Source organism: Halichoerus grypus, chromosome 10, assembly GCF_964656455.1.
Source record: "Halichoerus grypus chromosome 10, mHalGry1.hap1.1, whole genome shotgun sequence".
NCBI lineage: Eukaryota > Metazoa > Chordata > Mammalia > Carnivora > Phocidae > Halichoerus > Halichoerus grypus.
In genome coordinates, this window is record NC_135721.1 from 59,137,150 (window position 1) to 59,160,531 (window position 23,382).

Genomic DNA, 23,382 nt, shown 5'->3' on the forward strand with positions numbered 1-23,382 from the left:
ACAAAGGGGGAGGTTAGCGTTTCTAAGCTGAGAACGGGTTTTTACTTACTGAATGGTTATACTGTAAATGCATGGTTTCCAAGGCTAGTTAAAGATGGTACTCTGTTAGGTGCCATTTCCCTTAATATTTCTAAACGTATATGGAAGAAACAGTAGAAAAAAAGGATCACACATTGCTAACATTACACTGAATATTTAAAAAATGATGTGGTGTGAATAGACAGGGGTCAAGTGTTCAAAAGCCAACAATATAGTTCTCTCTTTCTGAAGTAAATTTTTATATCAGTATTCTGACTGCTGCTGCTGAGATTTAAATTATTCACTACACTCAGGATTTCTACAATCAGTTATTATTTCCAGCTGCAGAAAACATCTTTTCTATCCTGCCACTGCGTCATTTGAAGCTAATGTTGACTACATAAAAGGTAGATAATATGAGGAACAAGCAACATTTTCTCAGTAAAAAAAAATTAAGTAGAAATTGTAGGTCAAATCTTTTTAAATTTATGACATAATCAGGCTAACAGACTGGAGCAGTAAATTTTAATATAATAAAAAGCTTTTTTTGGTGATAGTGTTTGACCTGTATATTAACATTAAAACATTTTTCAAATATAGCAAAGACACATTTCTAAAAATCAGGAAGATACAAATCCTAATAGATTTCCTAGCAATATTTATATTAGCCTTTAAATACATAAAGAAAAGTTGATTGAACTGCATATTTTGCAAATTATCATAAGGACAAGTACTGCATTTTGTTTTCAAGCCTTACTTGCTTTGGAAATTGCATCTTGACCAACTGGAGTCCCCTGAAATTCTCCTTGCATGTCAAGAAGGGAGGATTTGATATACGTGGCTAAAGTTTCCACAGGACTCTCTCCAGCAGCCATTAGAGGACTATACTGGTTGTCAACAGGGGAACTTCCACTGCTCTTCAGTTCATCAAACCTTTTTGCACACTGTAATGACATAAAAAGAAGGAAATGCAGGTCTTTCTTAATTAAAAAATAAGATTATTTTCTTGCCTTCTATTTGATGATATTTTTCTATAATCATTTTTTACAAGTGAATTCTAATCTGCTGGGTAGTACCTAGAAAATTAGCACACATTTCAATATACAAAAGCTTCTGACGTTTTTTCTTTTTTAAAATTCAGGGTAGAACTTTTTCTTTTGAGAGAAAGAGAGTATATGTGCATGTGTGCAAGCAGGGGGTGGGGGTAGTGGTGGGGGGCGGAGATGAGGAGCAGAGGGAGAAGGAGAGAGAGATCTTAAGCAGCCCTGCAAAGCCAGATCTCATGATCCTGAGATCGTTATCTAAACCAAAACCAAGAGTTAGATGCTTAACCAACTGTGCCACCCTGGAGCCCATAGAACTTTTTAAAATATGCTTTAACCCAATGGCATAATATGTTTATGCTGTTATAGGAAAATGAAAAATGCCTTTATCTACCATATTTCCCTGTGGTTTGTATTTATTATCAGTTGACAAAGATAAAAAACATAAATGGTTTTATTGAATCCGTTTTTCCTTCAAAATGAATTTATTTTTTGTAACAGTAAAGTGATAGGTAGGCTTTTAAAACACAGGTTCCTTTGATATATTTTAAGTAAAGTGTATAGCTATATTGGAAAATGAGTGTAGATTTATCTAACAAGCTTTACAGCAATTTCTAATATTTAAAAAATGAAAATTATGAATTTTGAAATATGTGATTGCTTAAACAAAGAAGCAAGTGAACTATAAATAATTTAAATCATATTGTTAAATGTTCTTTGTGTTTGGGACACCTGGGTGGCTCAGTAAGTTAAGCTTCTGCCTTCAGCTCAGGTCATGATCCCAGGGTCCTGGGATCGAGTCCCACATCAGCCTCCTCACTTAGCAGGGAGCCTGCTTCTCCCTCTGCCTGCGCTCCCCCTGCTTGTGCTCTTTCTCTCTGACAAACAAATAAATAAAATCTTTTAAAAAAATATTCTTTGTGGGGGCAGCTGGGTGGCTCAGTCATTAAGTGTCTGCCTTCAGCTCAGGTCATGATCCCAGGGTCCTAGGATCGAGCCCCACATCGGGCTCCCTGCTCAGAGGGAAGTCTGCTTCTCCCTCTCCCACTCCCCCTGCTTGTGTTCCCTCTCTAGCTGTCTCTCTCTGTCAAATAAATAAATAAAATCTTTTTAAAAAAATGTCCTTTGTGTTTAAACAAAAATTACATGATATCTATATGTAAAAGAATGAGGCTGGACCCTTTACCTAAAACACATAGAAAAATTAGCTCAAAATAGATCGAAGACTAAATATAAGAGCTAACACTATAAAACTCTTAGGAGAAAACAACCTTGGATTAGGTGATAGTTTCTTAGCTATGACATTAAAAGCACAAGCAACAAAGAAAAATTAGATAAACCAGACCTCCTCAAAATTTACAACTCTGTGCTTCAAAGGACACCATCAAGAAAATGAAAAGACAACACACACAATAGGAGAAAATATTTGCAAGTCATATATCTGACAAAGGATTTGCATCTAGAATATATTAAGAACTCTTATTACTCAATAATAAAAAGACAAGGGGTGCCTGGCTGGCTCAGTTGGTGGAGCATGTGACTCCTGATCTCAGGGTTGTGAGTTCAAGCCCCATGGTTGGGTGTAGAGATTATCTAAAAATAAAATGTTAAAAAAGTTTTGGAAAAAAAAAGCCAACCCAATTTAAAAATGGGTAAAGGATCTAAATAGACATTCCTCCAGAGAAGATCTATAAATGGCCAATAAGCACATGCCAAGATACTGAACATCATTAGCCATCAGGAAAACGTAAATCAAAATCATAATGAATTACTACTTCATACCCATTAGGGAGGCTATAATCAAAAACACAGATAATAAAAGTGTTGACAAGGATGTGAAGAAACTGGAACTGTCTGATATTTCTGGTGGGAATGTAAAAATAGTCTCTTTGGAAAAATTAGATACATTATTTCAGCTAAGTTAAACACATGAAAACTCTTAATCTGTCCTTTTTCCACTTTCAAAATACCAACACATCATTGTCAAAATGGAAAAAAATGATAATCCAGGAGATTGAGAGAACATTCAAAAAGCTTAAAAAAACACACACAAGATTTTTGTCTACCAGATATTAAAGCAATATTGAAAATAACTGAACACAGAACTATCAACAGGATTAGATAAAGAGATCAACAGATCAGAACAGTAAATGTAGAAAGATTTGAATTTCAAACCAGTAATAAAGAATGAAATTATTTTCCAAACTATGGAAAGAGCCCAAATGTCCATCAACTGATGAATGGATAAAGATGTGGTGTATACACACACACACACACACACACACACACACACAATGGAATATTACTCAGCCATAAAAAGAATGAAATCTTGCTATCTGCAACAATGTGCATGGAGCTAGAGAGTATTGTGCTAAGCGAAATAAATCAGTCAAAGATAAATAGCTTATTATTTCACTCATATGTGGAATTTAAGAAACAAACCAGATGGGGGCGCCTGGGTGGCTCAGTCAGTTAAGCATTCAACTCTTGATTTTGGCTCAGGTCATGATCTCACGGTTGTGGGATCGAGCAGCCCCTGCTCAGTGGGGTGTCTGCTTTTCTCCCTCTTCCTCTCCCTCTGTTCCTCCCCACTCTCTGCTCCTTGCAAGCGCTCCCTCTCTAAAATAAATAATAAATCTTAAAAAAAAAAAAAGGAAACAAAACAGATGAACATATGGGAGGGATCAAAAAAGAAGAGAGGAAAACAAACCATAAGAGACTCTTAAAGATACAGAAAAAAATGAGGGTTGATGTAGGGAAGGGATGGGGGGATGGGTTAAATGGGTGATGGGTATTAAGGATGGCACTTGTTATGATGAGCACTGGGTGTTGTATGTAAGTGATGAATCACTGAATTCTACTCCTGAAACCAATATTGCACTATGTTAACTAACTAGAATTTGAACAAAAAATTTGAAAAGAAAAAAAAGAATGAAATATTCAATAAATGTTGAGACAATTAACTAGTCATTAGGAAAAAAGTTAAAACTAAAATAAACTCCAGGTGGAGTTAAGATTTAAATGTAGAAAATAAAAGCAGTCAGGAAAATGTAGGTGACTACATATTATACATAGCCTTCAGGTAAGAAGGATTTTCTAAACAGGATAAAAAAGGCAGATTTCAAAATAAAAGATTCATAGATTTTACATTAAACATTTTAAACTTTTAAACATTTGTATATAAGAGACTATCATTAATAACTTAATAGGCTGAAAAAACTGATAAAAGCTAGATCAAGGGTTAATATATTTAATATATGGAAAACCATTATTTAAAACTAGTAACAAAACATTGGGTTACCTGGGTGGCTCATTCAGTTAACTGTCTACCTTTTGGCTCAGGTCATGATCCCTGACTTCAGGGATCGAGCCCCATGTTGGGCTCCCTGCTCAGCCAAGAGTCAGCTTCTCCCTCTGCCCCTCCCCCCGCTCATGCTCTCTCTCTCTCTCTCTCTCTCTCTCTCTCTCTCTCTCGCTCTGCTCTATCTCAAATAAATCAATAAAATCTTTTAAAAAAACTAGTAACAAAACAAATTCACAAATAGAAAAAGGACATGGTACAACAAAATATAAAATGTTCAACCTCTTTAGGATTTAAAGTAAATTAAAACTGCAATGAGATAACACGTATTAAAAATATATATAAATGAGACTTTTGAAAAGACACACACACACAAATAATATGTGATATAAAAAGTACAGGGATCAAGACTGAGCCATGTTGACTGGAATATAACACTGATGGCCCTTCTGGTTGGCAATATGTAACAAAAGCCTTAAAAATGCATTATCCCCTAAGGAAAGAAGAGTAAGTTTGGTTTCTTTTTAGAAGAGTAAGATATTTTAACAGTGGTATTTGTAGCAGCCAAAAGTTGGAAATAATAGCTTACATATCCAACAAAAGGGACTGGCTTAATAAATTATGATATAGCTCATAGCTCAAATGTTGCAGGTCGATTAACTGACACATAAAGATGTCTATAATATGCTAAGTGAAAAAGTAAGCAGCAAAACAGTACATTTGCTGTATGTCCATCTTAACAATTCTTGTATGTATAGAAAAGTATCTGGGGGCACCTGGATGGCTCAGGTGGTTAAGCCAAAGTGGCTCAGTCGGTTAAGCGTCTGCCTTCAGCTTAGGTCATGATCCTGGGGTCCTGGGATCGAGTCCCACATGGGGCTCCTTACTCAGCAGGGAGCCTGCTTCTCCCTCTGCCTGCAGCTCCCCCTGCTTGTGCTCCCTCTCTCTGACAAATAAATAAATAAAATCTTAAAAAAAAAAAAAAGAAAGAAAAGAAAAGTATCTGGAAGGATATATACAAGGTGTTAACAACTTACTTTAGATCGGGTCAGGCTTATTCTAATTTTTCACTTATTTCCTTTGTGTGTGTGTGTTCTTTAAGGACATGTTTTGTTTAGTAATAAAAAATTATTTAGGGGTGCCTGGGTGGCTCAGTCGGTTAAGCATCTGACTCTTGATTTCAGCTCAGGTCAAGATCTCAGGGTCGTGAGATTGAGGCCTGCACTGCAGTGGCCCACACTGAGCAGGGAGTCTGCTTGAGGCTCTTTCCCTCTGTCCCTTCTTGTGTGCTCATACATGTGCTCTCTCTCTCTCTCAAATAAATAAACTTTAAAGAATTATTTAAAAATTAACACTACTTAAAAATAATCTGATTCACATTTAGTTGTATTTTAGTTAAAAAAATAATTCAACAATTGGGTGAATTTGGACACACAGTGAATATCAGATGATATGACAGAGTTATTGTTAATTTCTTGGGTTAAACCATGGTACTGTGGTTATGAAATAATGTCCTTATTTTAAGGAGATGTATGATGCAGTCTATGGGGTGAAGTGTCATGGTGTCTGACACTTTTAAGTATCACAAAAAAAAATTTCATAAAGAAATGAAGCAAATAGGGCATCTATATAAGGATATAGGGGTGGTAGTACTATTCTTTCAACCTTTCTAGATGTTTGAAGATATTCACAATAAAAAGTCAGAACAGTAGTTGAATTAACAGGTTTGCCCCATTTTAAAACCTAACAAGTTTCATGCCCTTCAACAGATGAATGGATGAAGATGTGGTCCATATATACAATGGAATATTACTCAGCCATCAGAATGGATGAATACCCAACTTTTGCATCAACATGGATGGGACTGGAGGAGATTATGCTAAGTGAAATAAGTCAACCAGAGAAAGTCAATTACCATATGGTTTCACTTATTTGTGGAACATAAGGAATAGCATAGAGGATATTAGGAGAAGGAAGGGAAAAATGAAGGGGGGAATCAGAGGGGGAGACGAACCATGAGAGACTATGGACTCTGGGAAACAAACTGAGGGTTTTAGAGGGGAGGGGGGTGGGGGGATGGGTTAGCCCAGTGACAAGTATTAAGGAGGGCATGTATTGCATGGAGCACTGAGTGTTATACACAAACAATAAATCATGGAACACTACATCAAAAACTAATGATATACTGTATGGTGACTAACATAACATAATAAAAATAAATAAATTAATTAATTAAAAAAACTTAACAAGTTTCAAAACTTAACCAAAAGGTTTGAAAAAGTATAAATTAGGTAGTGGAAAAAAAAAGGTTCCCTCATCATTTCACAAAGACCTATAACATAAATGAGGGCAAGTAATTTCTTTTTTCTTTTTTTCCTTTTTTTTATTGTTATGTTAATCCCCATACATTACATCATTAGTTTTAGATATAGTGTTCCATGATTCATTGTTTGTGCATAACACCCAGTGCTCCATGCAGAACGTGCCCTCCTCAATACCCATCACCAGGCTAACCCATCCTCCCAACCCCCTCCCCTCTAGAACCCTCAGTTTGTTTTTCAGAGTCCATCGTCTCTCATGGTTCTTCTCCCCCTCCGATTTCCCCCCCTTCATTCTTCCCCTCCTGCTACATTCTTCTTCTTCTTTTTCTCTTTCTTAACATCTATTGCATTATTTGTTTCAGAGGTACAGATCTGAGATTCAACAGTCTTGCACAATTCACAGCGCTTACCAGAACACATACCCTCCCCAGTGTCCATCACCCAGTCACCCCATCCCTCCCACCCCACCCCCCACTCCAGCAACCCTCAGTTTGTTTCCTGAGATTAAGAATTCCTCATATCAGTGAGGTCATATGATACATGTCTTTCTCTGTTTGACTTATTTCGCTCAGCATAATACCCTCCAGTTCCATCCACGTCGTTGCAAATGGCAAGATCTCATTCCTTTTGATGGCTGCATAATATTCCATTGTATATATATACCACATCTTATTTATCCATTCATCTGTCGATGGACATCTTGGCTCTTTCCACAGTTTGGCTATTGTGGACATTGCTGCTATAAACATCGGGGTGCACGTAGCCTTTCGGGTCCCTACTTTTGTATCTTTGGGGTAAATACCCAGTAGTGCAATTGCTGGATCATATGGTAGCTCTATTTTCAACTTTTTGAGGAACCTCCATACTGTTTTCCAGAGTGGCTGCACCAGCTTGCATTCCCACCAACAGTGTAGGAGGGTTCCCCTTTCTCCGCATCCCCGCCAACATCTGTCATTTCCTGACTTGTTAATTTTAGCCATTCTGACTGGTGTGAGGTGGTATCTCATTGAGGTTTTGATTTGGATTTCCCGAGGGCAAGTAATTTCTTGTGGGTATTGGTTTGCTTGGCTGCAAGAGAAGATGGTGGGGGCGCCTGGGAGGCTCAGTCAGTTTGACTACATTAAAAGACTTAATGAGAGGGATGCTGGGGTGGCTCAGTCGGTTAAGCATCTGCCTTCGGCTCAGGTCATGATCCCAGGGTCCTGGGATCGAGTCCTGCTTCGGGCTCCTTACTCAGCAGAGAGCCTGCTTCTCCCTCTGCCTGCCACTCTCCCTGCTTGTGCTCTCTCTCTCTGACGAATAAATAAAATATTTTAAAAATAAATAAATAAGTAAATAAAAGACGTAATGAGGTTTTCAAATGTTTGTGCCTATGTATTTGCATCACAGTGGATGTGAGTGCTGCACATGCAGCCTGATGCTGTTTTGTATTGGCGAGCTGTCAAAGTTGCGATTTTACAACTTTCAAAAAGTTTTCTAATTAGGGGCGCCTGGGTGGCTCAGTTGTTAAGCATCCGCCTTCAGTTCAGGTCATGATCCCAGAGTCCTGGGATCGAGCCCTGCATCGGACTCCCTGCTCAGCAGGGAGCCTGCTTCTCCTTCTCCCACTCCCCCTGCTTGTGTTCCCTCTCTCGCTCGGTCTCTCTCTGTCAAATAAATAAATAAAATCTTAAAAACAAACAAACATATAATTTGATTTACAAAAACTTTATCTACCCATAATTTTACAGTATCAGTTCCGTTACTTAAAATTAGATATTATTAGGGGCGCCTGGGTGGCTCAGTCATTAAGCGTCTGCCTTTGGCTCAGGTCATGATCCCAGGGTCCTGGGATCGAGCCCTGCATTGGGCTCCCCACTTGGCAGGAAGCCTGCTTCTCCCTCTCCCACTCCCCCTGTTTGTGTTCCCTCTCTCGCTGTGTCTCTCTCTGTCAAATAAGTAAATAAAATCTTAAAAAAAAAATAATAACAATAATAAAATTAGATATTATTAGTGAATTTTCAGTTGTTATATAAACAGTTGAATTTAAACATACCAGATGGGTTAATATATAATTTATGTAGTTTGATCTAGTCAAATCATACCATATGCACATTCAGAATTCATGCGTATGAATATGTAAAACTGAATTTTTTTTCCTTTCTTAGTAGCTGTTTCTTTAAATTGATCATTTTCTGATTTTTCCAGGAGCAATCTGGGGGACAGTTATTTACCTCTTTGGGTGTTAATCCAGGCACAAGCCTTGCCACAGTTTCCCAGTTGATGGTCTGATGGATTCCAATTAATGGATAAAGGATCATGTCCAATACCATTTGGTTGTTATTGTTCAAGAAATTGTTGTTCTCTGAATATCCACGACTCATCTTTTAGAACTAGAAATAAAGACAAATAGATATATTTACATCTGAAATCCAAGTGTTTTTAGAACACTATAAATCAGTTATAATTTATTCCTAAGAATTATATGCTACCTATAAAGGAAAAATAAAACTGACCTAAAATAAATAGAATATGCAGCTCAAATCTCTTCAAATATTATAGCATTTGAATATATGGATTGGTGGATGGATAGACACATAGGATGGACAGATGGATAAATTATCTGATAAAAAAGTATAATAAAATATTAATGGTAGAATGTAAGTGGTGGGTATACAGGGGTTCACTACAACATTTTTTTTAACTTTGCTATATGTTCAAAATTTTTCATAATAAAACACTGGGGGGAAAGGTTGAATAAAATATATCTTTTTTAAAAAAATCCCTAAGTGTGCTTGATTTAAACCTTGATTAGCAATTCATGGACAGGAGAGTTTAACTAAAACAAAACAAAACAAAACAAAAAACAAAAAAAAACCTGGTTAAAAAGAACTGTAATTTCATTCTAGTCCTAAGCAATATTTGCTTTATTCTTCTGTGAGTGAATGTCCATGCTACAAACAATGAAGGCTGAGTATATTTAATTTTTACTAATGTAAACAAATGAAACTTAAAAACAAGTTAATCTGACATTATAGGATAACCATAATCTGTCATTGAGTCATGTGATTATTAGTTATAAATGGTGGGACATTCTATCAACAATTATAATTAGTATTATTTCTATTTGTTTGAAGCAATTTTTTTGGATTGTTCTTTTCTTTTTCCTTGTCTTCAGAAAAAACATGACAATTGACCAATAAGATTTAATCCTTACACATCCAAACACACCCTGCCACTCAAATATGAAAAGCCAAAGCACCTACACACACACACACACACACACACACACACACTCACTCCTGCACAGTGGAGGCTCCTCTTGCTTTGTTACCTGGCTCCCCACCCACTACATCCTCCTCTAGTTCAATCCAGGAGCCCTTGAATAACATATCCAGCTACCAAGGGTGTCCAAGATGTTCAGGCAATAGAATCACCAAGAAAAAAAGGCTCTAGGGGTGCCTGAGTGGCTCAGTTGGTTGGGTCTAACTCTTGATTTCATCTCTGTTCATGATCTCAGTGAGGAGTCTGCTTCTCTCCTTCTCCCTCTGGGCCTATTCCCCCCCACCACCATGCATACTCTCTCTAAAATACATAAATAAGGGGCGCCGGGGTGGTTCAGTCGGTTAAGCATCTGCCCTTGGCTCAGGTCATGATCTTGGGGTCCTGGGATTGAGCCCTGCACGGAGCTTCCTGCTCAGCGGGGAGTCTGCTTCTCCCTCTCCCTCTACCCCCTGCCCACTTATACACACACTCTCTCTTAAATAAATAAATAAAATCTTAAAAAAAAAAAAAAGGCTCTAGATGGCATCCCAAATAGATGTAGTTCTGATATGTGATGAGTCAATAAATATGGCATGGTCCCCATCCTCAAGGAATTGATGGTCTGGTGAGGGATACTAGCAGTCAAACAGATAACTTTAATATCACTTACTGAAAGCCAAAGCAGAGGGGAGCCATGGAGGGTCAGAGGAAGAAGACATAATAGCTGTTACTGTGTACAGTTGGCCATTGAACAGCACAGGTTTGAACTGTGCAAGTCCACTTATACCCAGACTTTTTTTGGTACAGTACTGTAAATGTATTTGATCTTCCTTATGCTTTTCTTAGTAACATTTTCTCTCTAGCTTACTTTATTGTAAGAATACAGTATATAATACATATACAAAATATGTGTTAATAGACTGTTTACGTGGGGCGCCTGGGTGGCTCAGTCGTTAAGCGTCTGCCTTTGGCTCAGGTCATGATCCCAGGGTCCTGGGATCGAGCCCCGCATCGGGCTCCCTGCTCCACGGGAAGCCTGCTTCTCCCTCTCCCACTCCCCCTGCTTGTGTTCTCTCTCGCTATGTCTGTCTCTGTCAAATAAATAAATACAATCTTTAAAAAAAAAAAAAAACAGACTGTTTACATTATCAGTAAGGTTTGTGGTCAAGAGTAGACTATTAGTACTTAAGTTTTTGGGGAGTCGAAAGTTATACAAGTATTTTTGACTGTGGAGGATCAGTACCCTTAACCCTCACATTTTCAAGGGTCAATTTAATTTTAGTTTAATAAAATGCAGTTTAATAATTGTAAAACACTTCCTTGAGCCCAGCTGAAAATAGATTTTACAGGGGCGCCTGGGTGGCTCAGTCGTTGAGCGTCTGCCTTCGGCTCAGGTCGTGATCCCAGGGTCCTGGGATCGAGCCCCGCGAAGGGCTCCCTGCTCCGTGGGAAGCCTGCTTCTCCCTCTCCCACTCCCCCTGCTTGTGTTCCCTCTCTCACTGTGTCTCTGTCAAATAAATAAATAAAATCTTAAAAATAAATAAATAAATAAATACATACATACATACATACAAACAAAAACTAACTGAAAAATATTTAAAAACCCATCTTGGGGCACCCAGGACTATGTCCCACAGCTTTACTCGGTTCTGGTGCCCTCCGATTGGAGGTGGCTCAGGGCTTGGTCCCACTGAGCCGGAAAAAAAAAAAAAAAGAAAAGAAAGAAAATAGATTTTACAGAGGTTTATTGTTCTCCACTTATATGCCCAGCACATCATCACTTTTCATACCACACAATTTGAGATGTATGTTAGGAATAGGGTATTTTATTACAATTTGTTTGGACCTCAGTAGAAAACAGTCTAAAAAACAGGCAAGGGTGCTGTTTTTTTCCTTCAATTCCAAAAAGATTCATTTAAAATTTCTAAAATATTTCTAAAATATTTATTGTGGGGGCACCTGGCTGGCTCAGTTGGTTAGGCGTCTGCCTCCGGCTCAGGTCTTGATCCCGGGATCCTGGGATCATGCCCCCTGGGCTCCCCCAATCAATGGGGAGTCTGCTTCTCCCTCTCCCTCTGCATCCCCCCATGCTATCTCGCTCACTCTCTCAAATAAATAAATAAAACCTTTAAAAATATAAAAAAATAATAAATAAATAAATAAATAAAATATTTATTGTGGCCTGCAACATGCTGGCACCTGCTAGCTAATCAAAAATATTGTTCATATCAAATACTTAAAAATTTGTATGTATATTTCAAATGTGATACTCATTTATAATATACATGATATTCTTATAAATTCCCTTGGAATAGCTGTCAGAGTGCACTCCATTCCGGAAAAAAAGTAGACTTATCAAAAACTGTGGCAGTAAGAAAAAATTTGAAGCTCAAATTACACTACTACTAAATCTAATCCCATTCCTGATAAAATATTTTTTTTAATGTTAATGTTTAAGGTGAAACGTGTTATTTACCAGAAATAAAAATTCTATTTAATGCACCATGCTTTTTAAGAACACTCCTCATGTGCTACCTCCACCCCATTCCCACAACCTTGTTTACTTACATGTATTAATAAAACCAATCTAATTAATTAAGACCAAAGGGAAGTCCACGACTGGCATGTGACTTTTTTTCTTTTTTCAAATAGAAAAAGGCTTTTGTAGACAGAGTTTTTTCCTTCGGTAGAGGAAAAGGTGCGAAACGAAGGGGCCGGTATGACAGGTCAAAGGCCTTCGGCATAACAGAGGGTGGGAGATTATTAAATAGAGTCATCCTAGGAGAGAAGCCTTGGCCCAGGCTTCCTGACCACAATGAGAATCGAGGCAGTTGGCTTTCACCGTGAAGGAGAAAATAAAATCACACCTGAAGCCCAGGACGAATAGATCAAAGCCCTGCAAATCTTCGGCGCAGAGGCTCACTTCGAGGGGGGTCCTCAGGGTTCCCCAGCCTGTGGTGTCCCCGCCTCCCCCATGGGGCAGAAACTCTCCAGGCGCGGAGCGGGTGGGGAGCGGACAAAGGCGCCGGGCAGCGGGGCGAGGCGGAGGGAAGATGCGGGCAGAGACACCGGGCGCGGCCTGGAGGGCAGACGCCGGGGTTCCCTCGGCTGGTGCGTGGGCGGGACGGGCGGCGGGGACCTGGGGCTGGCAGGGCCTGAGAAGTGCAGGCTGCGCGCAGGGACGTTCGGGGGCGTCTGGGCTGGCGGGACCCCGGCCCGCACCGGCGGGGAAGGAGGCCGCGGCGGGAAGCCGCTGCCTGCCAGCGGTACCGTCCCTTGCCGCACTTCCCGCCCCCCGCCGGCACCCGAGGGCCCTCGGCGTCTCGCTCACCTACCCAGGGCCGCCGTGGCCCTCGCTGCGCCTCCGTCACCTGCAGCGGCCGGCACAGCCAGCGCTCGCGCCATGAAACTCCGGCGACCCGTCCCGCAAGCCCTGCCACTGCGCCCACACACACCGCCCCACCCGCTCGCAGGGTAGCGCCGACCCCCACGCCGCCTCACCAGTCACAGGCCAGCGCCGCAGCGGCGGAGCCAATGAGCAACGAGCTCCTGCAGGACTGGGGCGGGTGGCCAGACTAGCAGCTGAGGCTAGCGGCCGCTGCGCCTTGCCTTTGCCTTCCCCTTCCCCCTCTCGCTTTCACTCCCAGGCTTGTCGCATTGCAGCGTCCCCACCCTCCCAGCGTCTTGTCTCTTAGCAACCAGATCCTCCCGGCCGGATCTTGAGTGACCAACTCTGAATCCAGGAAAAATGGACACATGGGAGAGAAAAGAACTCGGATAAAGAATGAATGAAATAGTTGGCGCTGTAGATCACTTTAGTATACCTGTTTAGGTTAGGTAGAATGGGAACGTTGTATCATCTGAGGGACACCAAAAATATCTTGGTTGAGGCGTTGTCCTTATCAGGAAGCATCTCCTGAAAAATGTAAATAGCTCTGGGTTACAAAATCAGTTTTCATTGACATTAATAGGTTCCGCACGTGTGTTATTGTGGTGATTACTATTACTGGGAACCTAGTAAGATATATAAGGTTCAGTCTTGTATGGTAAATACTACGTGCCAATTACTTTTATTTCCACTTGCAATGTATCTGTTCTGAGAACCAAAACTCAATGTTAGAAAGGCCAGTAAAAGGGCACCTGGGTGGCTCAGTTAGGCGTCCGACTCCTGGTTTCTGCTCAGATTGTAATCTCAGGGTCCTGAGATCAAGCCCCTCTGGGGCTCCTTGCTCAGCAGGGAGTCTGCTGGAGATTTTTTCCCTCCCTCTCTGCTCCTTCCCCCGCTCTCTCTCTAAAATAAATCTTTTAAAAAAGAGAAAAGGACAGGGGTGCTTGAGGCACTCGGTTGAGCATCTAACTCTTGATTTTGGCTGAGGTAGTGATCTTAGATTGTGAGGTTGAGTCCTAGGGCTGGCTCCCTGCTAAGTGGGGAGGCTGCTTGAGATTCTCTCCCTCTCCCTTTGCTCCCCCAACTTCCCCCCTCTTGCTTCCTCCCTCTCAAATAAATAAATAAATAAATAAATAAAAATCTTTTATTTTTATTAAAGATTTTTTATTTATTTATTTGAGAGAGAGAGAATGAGAGAGAGCAAGCACATGAGAGGGGGGAGGGTCAGAGGGAGAAGCAGACTCCCTGCTGAGCAGGGAGCCCGATGTGGGACTCGATCCAGGGACTCCAGGATCATGACCTGAGCCGAAGGCAGTCGCTTAACCAACTGAGCCACCCAGGCGCCCTAAAAATCTTTTTTTAAAAAGAGAGAAAGTAAAGCCCTATCAAATGAATAATTACTATAATGAGATCTGATGATTAAGTGGCTAACTATATGTCAGGAGTTTTTTCTAATTATATCACCTCCGACTTTCTACAAATCTTTTACTATTTTTGTTCCACGGAGACATTGAAGTTGGGCAAGCTCTGTATTTAGGTAAATTCTTAAAGAGAAGCTACTTGCCCTCTACTTCTTTTCTTTCTTCTAGGGTTGAACTCAGTTGTGATGGTGGTGAGCCAGTTTAAACCATGAGGATTATTAGAAGGACTCATGTGACTGCAGATCAAGAACATAGAAAGAACCTTGGCCCTGAATTACCCTGTGAAGTGAAGCAGCCTAACAGGCCCTAGATTGCTTGTCTACCTCTGGACTGTTATATGAGAAAAAAAAGTGTTTATCTTTCTTTAGTTACTGTTTTTTTTTTTTTTTTTTTTTGGTCTGTTACAGCTTACTGTAGTCCCTAAAAGGGAAAACTTGATCCCTGAAAGTGGTGTTTTACAATAACAAAGATCTAAGCTATGCATGCCATCGGCAGGTATAAGCATATTGCAGGCTAGAAGCCTGGTGACTCTTTCCACATGTATTGGGAAGTGTCACTTATGTTAACTTGGAAGGCAGATTATCAAGCTTGTAGCTCTGAGGAAAGGAGTTTAGAAAAGGTCAGAATGTAAGTTTGTGTTGGCTGACAGTCCTTGCTTTTAGCAAGGTTCAATAAAAAGAAGTCAGTTAATAATCAACCAGTTTGCAAGCAGAGCTAGAGAATAGAGCTCTACTACTGGACCCCATTCATTTGCTCTTGCTGTTGATCCACATACTATTATGCCATCTCTGAGGGATCAATTCAGGTACTTAATGTTTGAAGCTTTTCTTTATCATTTCTGTCTTTTCTAGAACAATATCCCTTTACAGAATGACAGAGCAAAAGAGAATCCTTGAAAGATGGACTTCTTCAGGGCACGTGGGTGGCTCAGTTGATTAAGTGACTGCCTTCGGCTCAGGTCATGATCCTGGAGTCCCTGGATTGAGTCCCGCATCGGGCTCCCTGCTCGGCAGGGAGTCTGCTTCTCCCTCTGACCCTCCCCCCTCTCATGTGCTCTCTCTCATTCTCTCTCTCTCAAATTAATAAATAAAATCTTAAAAAAAAAAAAAGATGGACTTCTTCAATCTTTTTATTCCAAAGTCAGAGAAAGTTTAAGTGACTTGTCCAAGGTCAAAGAGCCAATTCATTAGGTTCAGTGACCTTTGCCCAAGGAAGAATCTTTGGCATTGTATAGATGTTCCTTCCTGACGCCTTTTTATGCAGAATGGATAATTTTATCTAAGATTTCTATCTACTTCCCCCTGTTCACCAAGTCTAATAACCCTTTTACGTTCATAAGCTTATCTATCCCTCTATCAGTTTTAGTACAGATTAGGTTGCTTTAATAGAGACCCTAAATACATTGGTTTAAACACAGTTAAAGGGGGTGCCTGGGTGGCTCAGTCCTTAAGCATCTGCCTTGGGCTCAGGTCATGATCCCAGGGTCCTAGGATTGAGCCCCGCATTGGGCTCCCTGCTTAGTGGGAAGCCTGCTTCTCACTCCCCCTGCTTGTGTTCCCTCCTCGATATGTCTCTCTCTGTCAAATAAATAAATAAAATCTTTAAAAAAACCCCACACAATTAAAGTTTATTTCTCTCTCAAATTACAGTACAGGTGGGTGTTCCAGAGCCGGCATGGCTGCTTTGCCATTCTTGACACACAACTTCCATTTCTGAGTCTGAAATGGCTGCAGAGGAAATGTGGGACAGTAGTGTAAGGCAGTCAAATTCTCCATGGGGGGTGGGAAGGAGACAGGTTAAGACAACCTCTAAAATTGGTTGGGGCGCCTGGGTGGCTCAGTTGTTAAGCGTCTGCCTTCGGCTCAGGTCATGATCCCGGGGTCCTGGGATCGAGCCCCTCATCGGGCTCCCTCCTCTGCGGGAAGCCTGCTTCTCCCTCTCCCATTCCCCCTGCTTGTGTTCCCTCTCTCGCTGTGTCTGTCAAATAAATAAAAATCTTAAAAAAAAAAAATTAAAAAAAAAGACCACCTCTAAAATTGGTAAGAAATAGCAGGATGAGCACATTATTTAGAAATAAGGTAAAAACAGGGGTGCCTGGGTGGCTCAGTCGGTTAAATGTCTGCCTTCAGCTCAGGTCATGATCTCGGGGTCCTAGGATCGAGCCCCATGTCCAGCTCCCTGCTCAGCAGGGAGTCTGCTTCTCCCTCTCCCTCTGCCTCTCCCCCCCACTTGTGCTCACTCTTTCTTTCTCAAATAAATAAAACAAAAAAAGAAGGTAAAAACAGAGTAGCAAATAAGTTAAATGTGACTGCTTCTGGGATCAGGAGTTGGGAGGGACTACTTTATTCCCCCTCCTTTTTTTAAATTACAATTTGATATTTTAAAACCAAGAAATTTTACTATTTTTATAGTTAAAAATATAAATGAATGGATAGAACATATATAGTAAGTAAGGAAAAATAGTAACTTCGAACAAGTTATTTATTCAACTAGCCAAGTTATCAAATATAAAAAATTAACCATAACAATCTAGAATAAAAATTTCAAGTGATACCAACATTGGTGAAGGAAGAGGGGCAGGGGGCCAATAGGGAGAAGTGTTTGGAGGAGAAAGCAGGGAGGATGACAGTGTGCCAACCATCCTGTGTTGTTGTAAGACTCCAATATTGATAACTTTAAACACTGGTAGAGAAAAATAAACATCATTAGGGGTTAGAAGTAACCACAACAAGAATAAAAACAGAATGTGTAGCTTTCAAACCTCAAGAAGAGGCAGTGTGCCTTCCCGTCCCAGATCTGTCTTTTGTGTCAACAGTGTTTGGACAGAACAGACCCAGGGACTCCCCTTCTACCAGCCTCCGACCCCCTTCCAACCTCTTTTCCAATGACAACCTTTGGAGCCATCTTCTCGGCCATCCTCTGCCTCCGGGATGAGCCAACATGCTATTTTGAGTTTAGCTCCTTATTACCGATCAACCGCGAGCTCCTAGATTCCTCAGAATTATTCCAGTGAGGTGGAGGCCGCCGTCACCCGCGTGGTCAGCATGCATCTGCAGGTCTCCTACACCTGCTTCTCTCCAGGTTTCTATGTTGACCTCGACGATGTGGCTCTGGAGGGCGCGGGCCACTTCTGCATGTTGGCTGAGGAGAAGCACAAGGGGGATGAGCGTCTCTTGAAGATGCAAAATCAGCGAGGAGGCTGTGCTTTCTCCCAAGATGTGCGGAAGCGGTCCCAAGAGGAGTGCTGGAAAACCCTGGACACCACGGACGCCGCCCCGGTTCTGGAGAGGAACCCGAACCAGGCGGGTCTGGATCTGCACGCCCTGGGTTCTGCACACACAGGCCCCCATCTCTGTGACTTGCTGGAGAACCACAATGAGAAAGTAACCAAGAAGATGTGCCGCCACCTAACTCACCTCCACAGGCCGGCTGGCCCCCAGGCTGGGCTGGGCGAGGATCTCTTGGAGAGGCTCACCCGCGAACACGATGAGGGGCCCAGCAGCCTTTGAGGGGCCCCTCTGGCGTCCCTCCCACCCAGGTGCCAGGGCTGGTGCCAGAGCCTCTCCCTGAAGCCACGAGGCAGCTTTTTAGCCACCCTGGAGCCCTCTCCCAAGCCTGGACCAAATGGAAACAATAAAGCTTTTTTGCAGCAAAAATAAAAATAAAAAACTGAAGAAGAAAATTTGATTATTAAAAAACAAAACAAAACAAAACCAAAAGCATGGTAAATACTAAACTTGTAATAAGGTGGCAGAAATATATGAAATAAAAACATAAAACCATGAGAAGCTATCAAATGGAGATTTTAAATATGTTCCACTTAAAAACAGCAAAGAGACCAAAAAAAAAAAAAAGCAACTATAAAGATGAATTTAAAATACAAGTGCAGGGGCACCTGGCTGGCTTAGTTGGTAAAGCATGCTACTCTTGATCTCTGGGTTTTAGGTTCTAGCCCCAGGTTGGGTGTAGAGATTACTTAAAAAATAATAAGTTCAATCTAACACACTGTTCAATCTAACATAATTCCCTATTCCATGTTTCCACACAGAAGTATTTCTCCAGAACGACACTCTGGTGCTTATTTTTTCCTACTTTCCCTCCCTCTCTAACTGCTTCTCAGGGGAGGAGTGTTAGCTGATTAGTGAGTTTGGAAGATTTGTACACATGTAGTTTTCTACCCCTCTCCACTCTCACTAGATCACTTACTTACGGTGAAGGTGCTTTCTGATGTTTTCCTGAACATTCTATAAGTTAGGCAGGTTACTCTGAGACTGGATGGACAGTTGAATTCAGGGAAATATTAACAAATCCTGTGCCAGGGCCTCCAAACTAGCTTTAAGATAAAGTTCGTAAACAACAAGTCTCACTTGCCTACTCAAGGTCTTCAATCAGCTGTTTAGTCTCTTATTTTTAGTAAGCTCTATGCCCAGCATGGGGCTTGAACTCATGACCCCAATTATCAAGAGTCACATACTCTACTACTAAGCCATCCACGCACCCCCAGTCTCTTATTTTTTTTTTAAAGATTTTATTTATTTATTTGACAGAGATATACACAGCGAGAGAGGGAACACAAGCAGGGGGAGTGGGAGAGGGAGAAGCAGGCTTCCCGCTGAGCAGACAGCCCAATGCGGGGCTCGATCCCAGGACCCTGGGATCATGACCTGAGCCGAAGGCAGACGCTTAACGACTGAGCCACCCAGGCGTCCCCCCAGTCTCTTATTCTTAAACATAAGCAGGCAACCAAAGTTCAACAGAAACCTGAGGAAAATATTCATCATGAAAGACAAAGATACACAATACGGGGGGGTGGGGGGTGGGGGGGAAGACTATGTAGGAAAACGGAAACCTCGAAACAAAGAGAACCACCAGTTCAGACTCGTGCAGAATGACTCAAGAGAAATGTAAAGTGATACCTTCTTTACAGCATATTTTAAATCTGATCAAGCCTGGGTGAACCTGGCCTAGATTATTAGCTGTACTTGGTTGGCTAAACCATGTGCTGACGAACTCCTTGCTCTTTTACTTCAAGCCCTGTTCCCTGATCATTTGAGAACACACAAGTGTTCTGCTTTGATCTACCCCTGAGAGCTGAAGTAAAAGCAGGAAAAAAAAAAAAAAAAGCAGAGAACTTAAAAGCAGAAAAGCCTAAGCAGCCCACTCCTCCAGACTGTGTTACAGGCAGATAATTCAGTTCTAATAGCTAGTGCTTTTCAAAATACACTAACTGTGGATAACCCTAAGTTTCCCAAGATTTGCTCAGGACCTTGCCCAGTGACTTCTACAGAAAAGGTTCTTGTAATTCTCAGAGAAACTGGAGCCTATGATCCAGGGCCTCTTTTCAGCTTATTTTCTCCTGGGACATCTCATCAAACAGTAGCAATAGTGCCTTCTATATAGAGCTACGTTTCTGCATGCTAGTACCTCACTTTTATATTATCTTTCACATTCCTTTATATGTATATTTTTGATAAATTATTTCATACAAGCCCCCCCCCATATCAAGCAGGAATGCAAGAATGGTTTGGTATCAGAAAATCAATGTTCTTCATCATACTATTACTAAAGGTGAAAAATCAAGACAATCTAAACAAATGTAGATTTAAATTAGCATTAAAAGGGAACTAAAAAAAAAAGATTTTATTTATTTGAGAGAGAAAGAGCAGAGGGAGAGGGAGAAGCAGGTTCCCTACTGAGCAGAGAGCCCGACATGGGGCTCCATCCCAGGACCCTCAGATCATGACCTGAGCCAAAGGCAGACACTTAACCGACTGAGCCACCCAGGCGTCCCAAAGGGAGCTTCTTTTGATAAAAGACTAGCATAAAACTCACAGGAAACACATTTAATAGAGCAACGTTAGACTCTGAGGTAGAAAAAAATAGAAATGCCTGCTACCACAACCAGTGTCAAAGACAGACTGGCAACCTGGTCAAAACAAAGAGAATGAGAAGTACAAGGATTGAAAAGGAAGAGATAAGACTGTCATTATTTGCATTTACATAGAAAACCCGAGAATTGATATTAGAAATAATAAACCTTCATCAAAACTACAAATACAAGATCAACACACCAAGTTCAATATATTTCTTTGTACTAGAAATAAGAGGACACCATTTTCAATGGCAACAAAATTTACAAAGTCCCTAGGAACTAGCCAACACAAGAGACAAATTATCAACAAACACGCATACACATAATGTCCTGAATAAATGGAGAGTGAAATTTTGTTCACAAATGGGATGATTTGGCCTTATGTCAATTCTCTCTAAATTAACCTATAAATTCAATGTAATTCTAATAAAAAGCTCAGTAGCTTTTTTAAAAAAGGGAATTTGATAAACTGATACTATCACTTAAACAGAATAAGTAAAAATCCACAAATAGCTAAGGTAATTTTCACAAAGTAGGACAAAATAGATTCACCTACCAGATATTAGGACATATTACAAAGTAATGTTAATTAGGACTGTTGTACTGGGAAAGGAACTGATACATGTATCAATAGAACAGAGAGCCTCAAAATCTCGTTTATGGGAACTTGGTATGTAATGAAATGGGGAAAATATGAATTATTAGGGAGATGGTTAGAAATATGGACTACAATCCTACTCTGCATGCCCAGCAGACATTCACACTTACAGGACCCAAAAGGATATAACTTGGTACCAAGGTCGCTTAGCTTGGCAGAAGTATATACCACAGTAAACATACCATATAGAGGAAGGCATTCTCCTTAGGTAAGCCTCATGTGCCACAGGAACCACTATCTTGTAAAAATCCCTGACAGTAGGTTCCAGGTCTCTGCAATGAGGAACAAGCTCAGTTACCAGTACTACCTTACTCAGTGAAGTCTTAAAGTCTATACTTTTTCTTTGTACAATATAAAAGTGTTGCCGAGTAAGCAGGGGACATTTCATATTTACTAACTCAATAGATTTCTAAGGAAATTGTGCTAAGAAGAAGGTAAAACCAAGATCATTTTCCCATACATAGAAAGAAGGGGTTTTGTTAACCCTTTTCCTTTAATGACTAGCTGGAAAAAGTTGGATCCATACCACATACTGTATCAAAAAATAAATCCCAATTAAATTAAAGACCTAAATGTAAATGGTGAAACTATAAAACTGATAAAAGAAGACCTAAAAAGCACAACTGGGAAAATTAAAGATTTCTATTCCATGAAGGACACCAAAGACAAGAATTAACAAATAACAAGACTAAATTATTTACAACATCTGAACCTGACAAGAGTATTATGTTTAAAATGTATAAAAATTTTTTTTACTACATAATCAGCAGGAAAGATAAAAACCTAATAGGAAAAAAGGGCAAATTTTAAGTATTTTTCACAGAATGGAAAATCAGAATGACTAAAAGCATATGCCTAGCCTCATTAGTAATCAGACAATGCAGATTAAGACAAAACAGTTTCACCCATATCAGATTAACAAAAATCAGAAAATGAAGGTGCTGCTGAAGATGTAGATAAAATGAAACCTTCATGCTTGCTGGTCCAAGTGTAAAGTGGTACAACCATTCCTGAGAAAAAATCAGCATTACTTACCAGAAATTAAATATGCATATACCCCGGGGCGCCTGGGTGGCTCAGTTGGTTAAGCGACTGCCTTCAGCTCAGGTCATGATCCTGGAGTCCCGGGATCGAGTCCCACATCGGGCTCCCGGCTCGGCAGGAAGCCTGCTTCTCCCTCTCCCACTCCCCCTGCTTGTGTTCCCTCTCTCGCTGTCTCTCTCTCTGTCAAATAAATAAATAAAATCTTTAAAAAAAAAAAAAATATGCATATACCCCAAACTCAAGCCATTCTACTCTAGGACATATATCCCATAGAAACTACAGGGCAGGTTCATAGGTAGACACGTACAAGTTTGTAGAAGGAACTTGGGAACTTGTAGAAGGAACAGCTGGGAACAACTTCAGTATCTATGACTAGAGGAAAAGATCAGCCATGGTACGTGAATGGAATAGAATAATATGTACCAGTCAGGAGCATGTTATATATGGTAACATGAATAGGTCTTAAAACTTAATATTTTATGAAAGTTAGGAGCAAAATAAGATTTATACCACAGTATCATTTATATAGAGAACATGTAAAATATATAGTTTTTCAAGGAAATATATCCAAAATTTGGAAAATGGCTTGGAAGGATAAACATTAAATACAGTAGGGAATAAGGAGTATGGATTTGCAGGCAGGAGAGGAATAAAAACTAGTAAGGTGATATAAAACAGAACAAAAGTGTAGCCTTTCTAGACCAATGATATGGGTGTCATAAGTAAAGAGTATGACCAATGACTGACTCAATTCTGAACACCTAAGATCCTTACAAACCAAAACACTTATTTTAGATGAGCAGAAACACTGTTAATAATGTTCAGATTAAACATTATTTCTTTAAATGTGAAAAACTATTCATGGGGCATATGGTAAGTATTCCACAGAATTTATGCATTTGCTGAGTTTAAAAGAAACAGTTCATTCTCCCAAATAAGATAAGCTAAATAAAAAACTGATATGAAAGAACATTTCAAGGTAATGCTGAAAAAAAATTTCTTGTGTTGAATAAATATTCCAATGTGTTTTTCTATGTTAGACCATTCTCTCGTATTCAGCAAAATAATTTTAA

At 40.3% G+C, this 23,382-nt stretch overlaps 1 protein-coding gene and 1 pseudogene across 6 annotated transcripts in view; one reads left to right on the forward strand and one right to left on the reverse strand.

Annotated features, from left to right (window-relative positions):
* Window positions 1-13,391, reverse strand: part of SANBR (SANT and BTB domain regulator of CSR) — a 50,865-nt gene extending 37,474 nt beyond the window's left edge. For 2 of the 6 annotated variants that reach the window (XM_078056516.1, XM_078056513.1), the window contains exons 1-3: window positions 13,258-13,391; window positions 8,897-9,055; window positions 776-962 (exon numbers count right to left, since the gene is read on the reverse strand). In XM_078056516.1, coding sequence (XP_077912642.1) covers window positions 776-962; window positions 8,897-9,046 — 337 coding nt within the window. In that variant the 5' untranslated portion in view covers window positions 9,047-9,055; window positions 13,258-13,391. Of the gene's footprint in view, window positions 1-775; window positions 963-3,503; window positions 3,665-8,896; window positions 9,056-12,793; window positions 13,044-13,257 lie in introns of those variants that run through there. The other 4 variants (XM_078056514.1, XM_078056515.1, XM_078056517.1 and 1 more) reach the window with 4 other exon arrangements.
* A 4,274-nt stretch (window positions 13,392-17,665) lies between these two features.
* LOC118526029 (ferritin light chain pseudogene) lies at window positions 17,666-18,398 on the forward strand (annotated as a pseudogene).
* The last annotated feature ends 4,984 nt before the right edge of the window (window positions 18,399-23,382 follow it).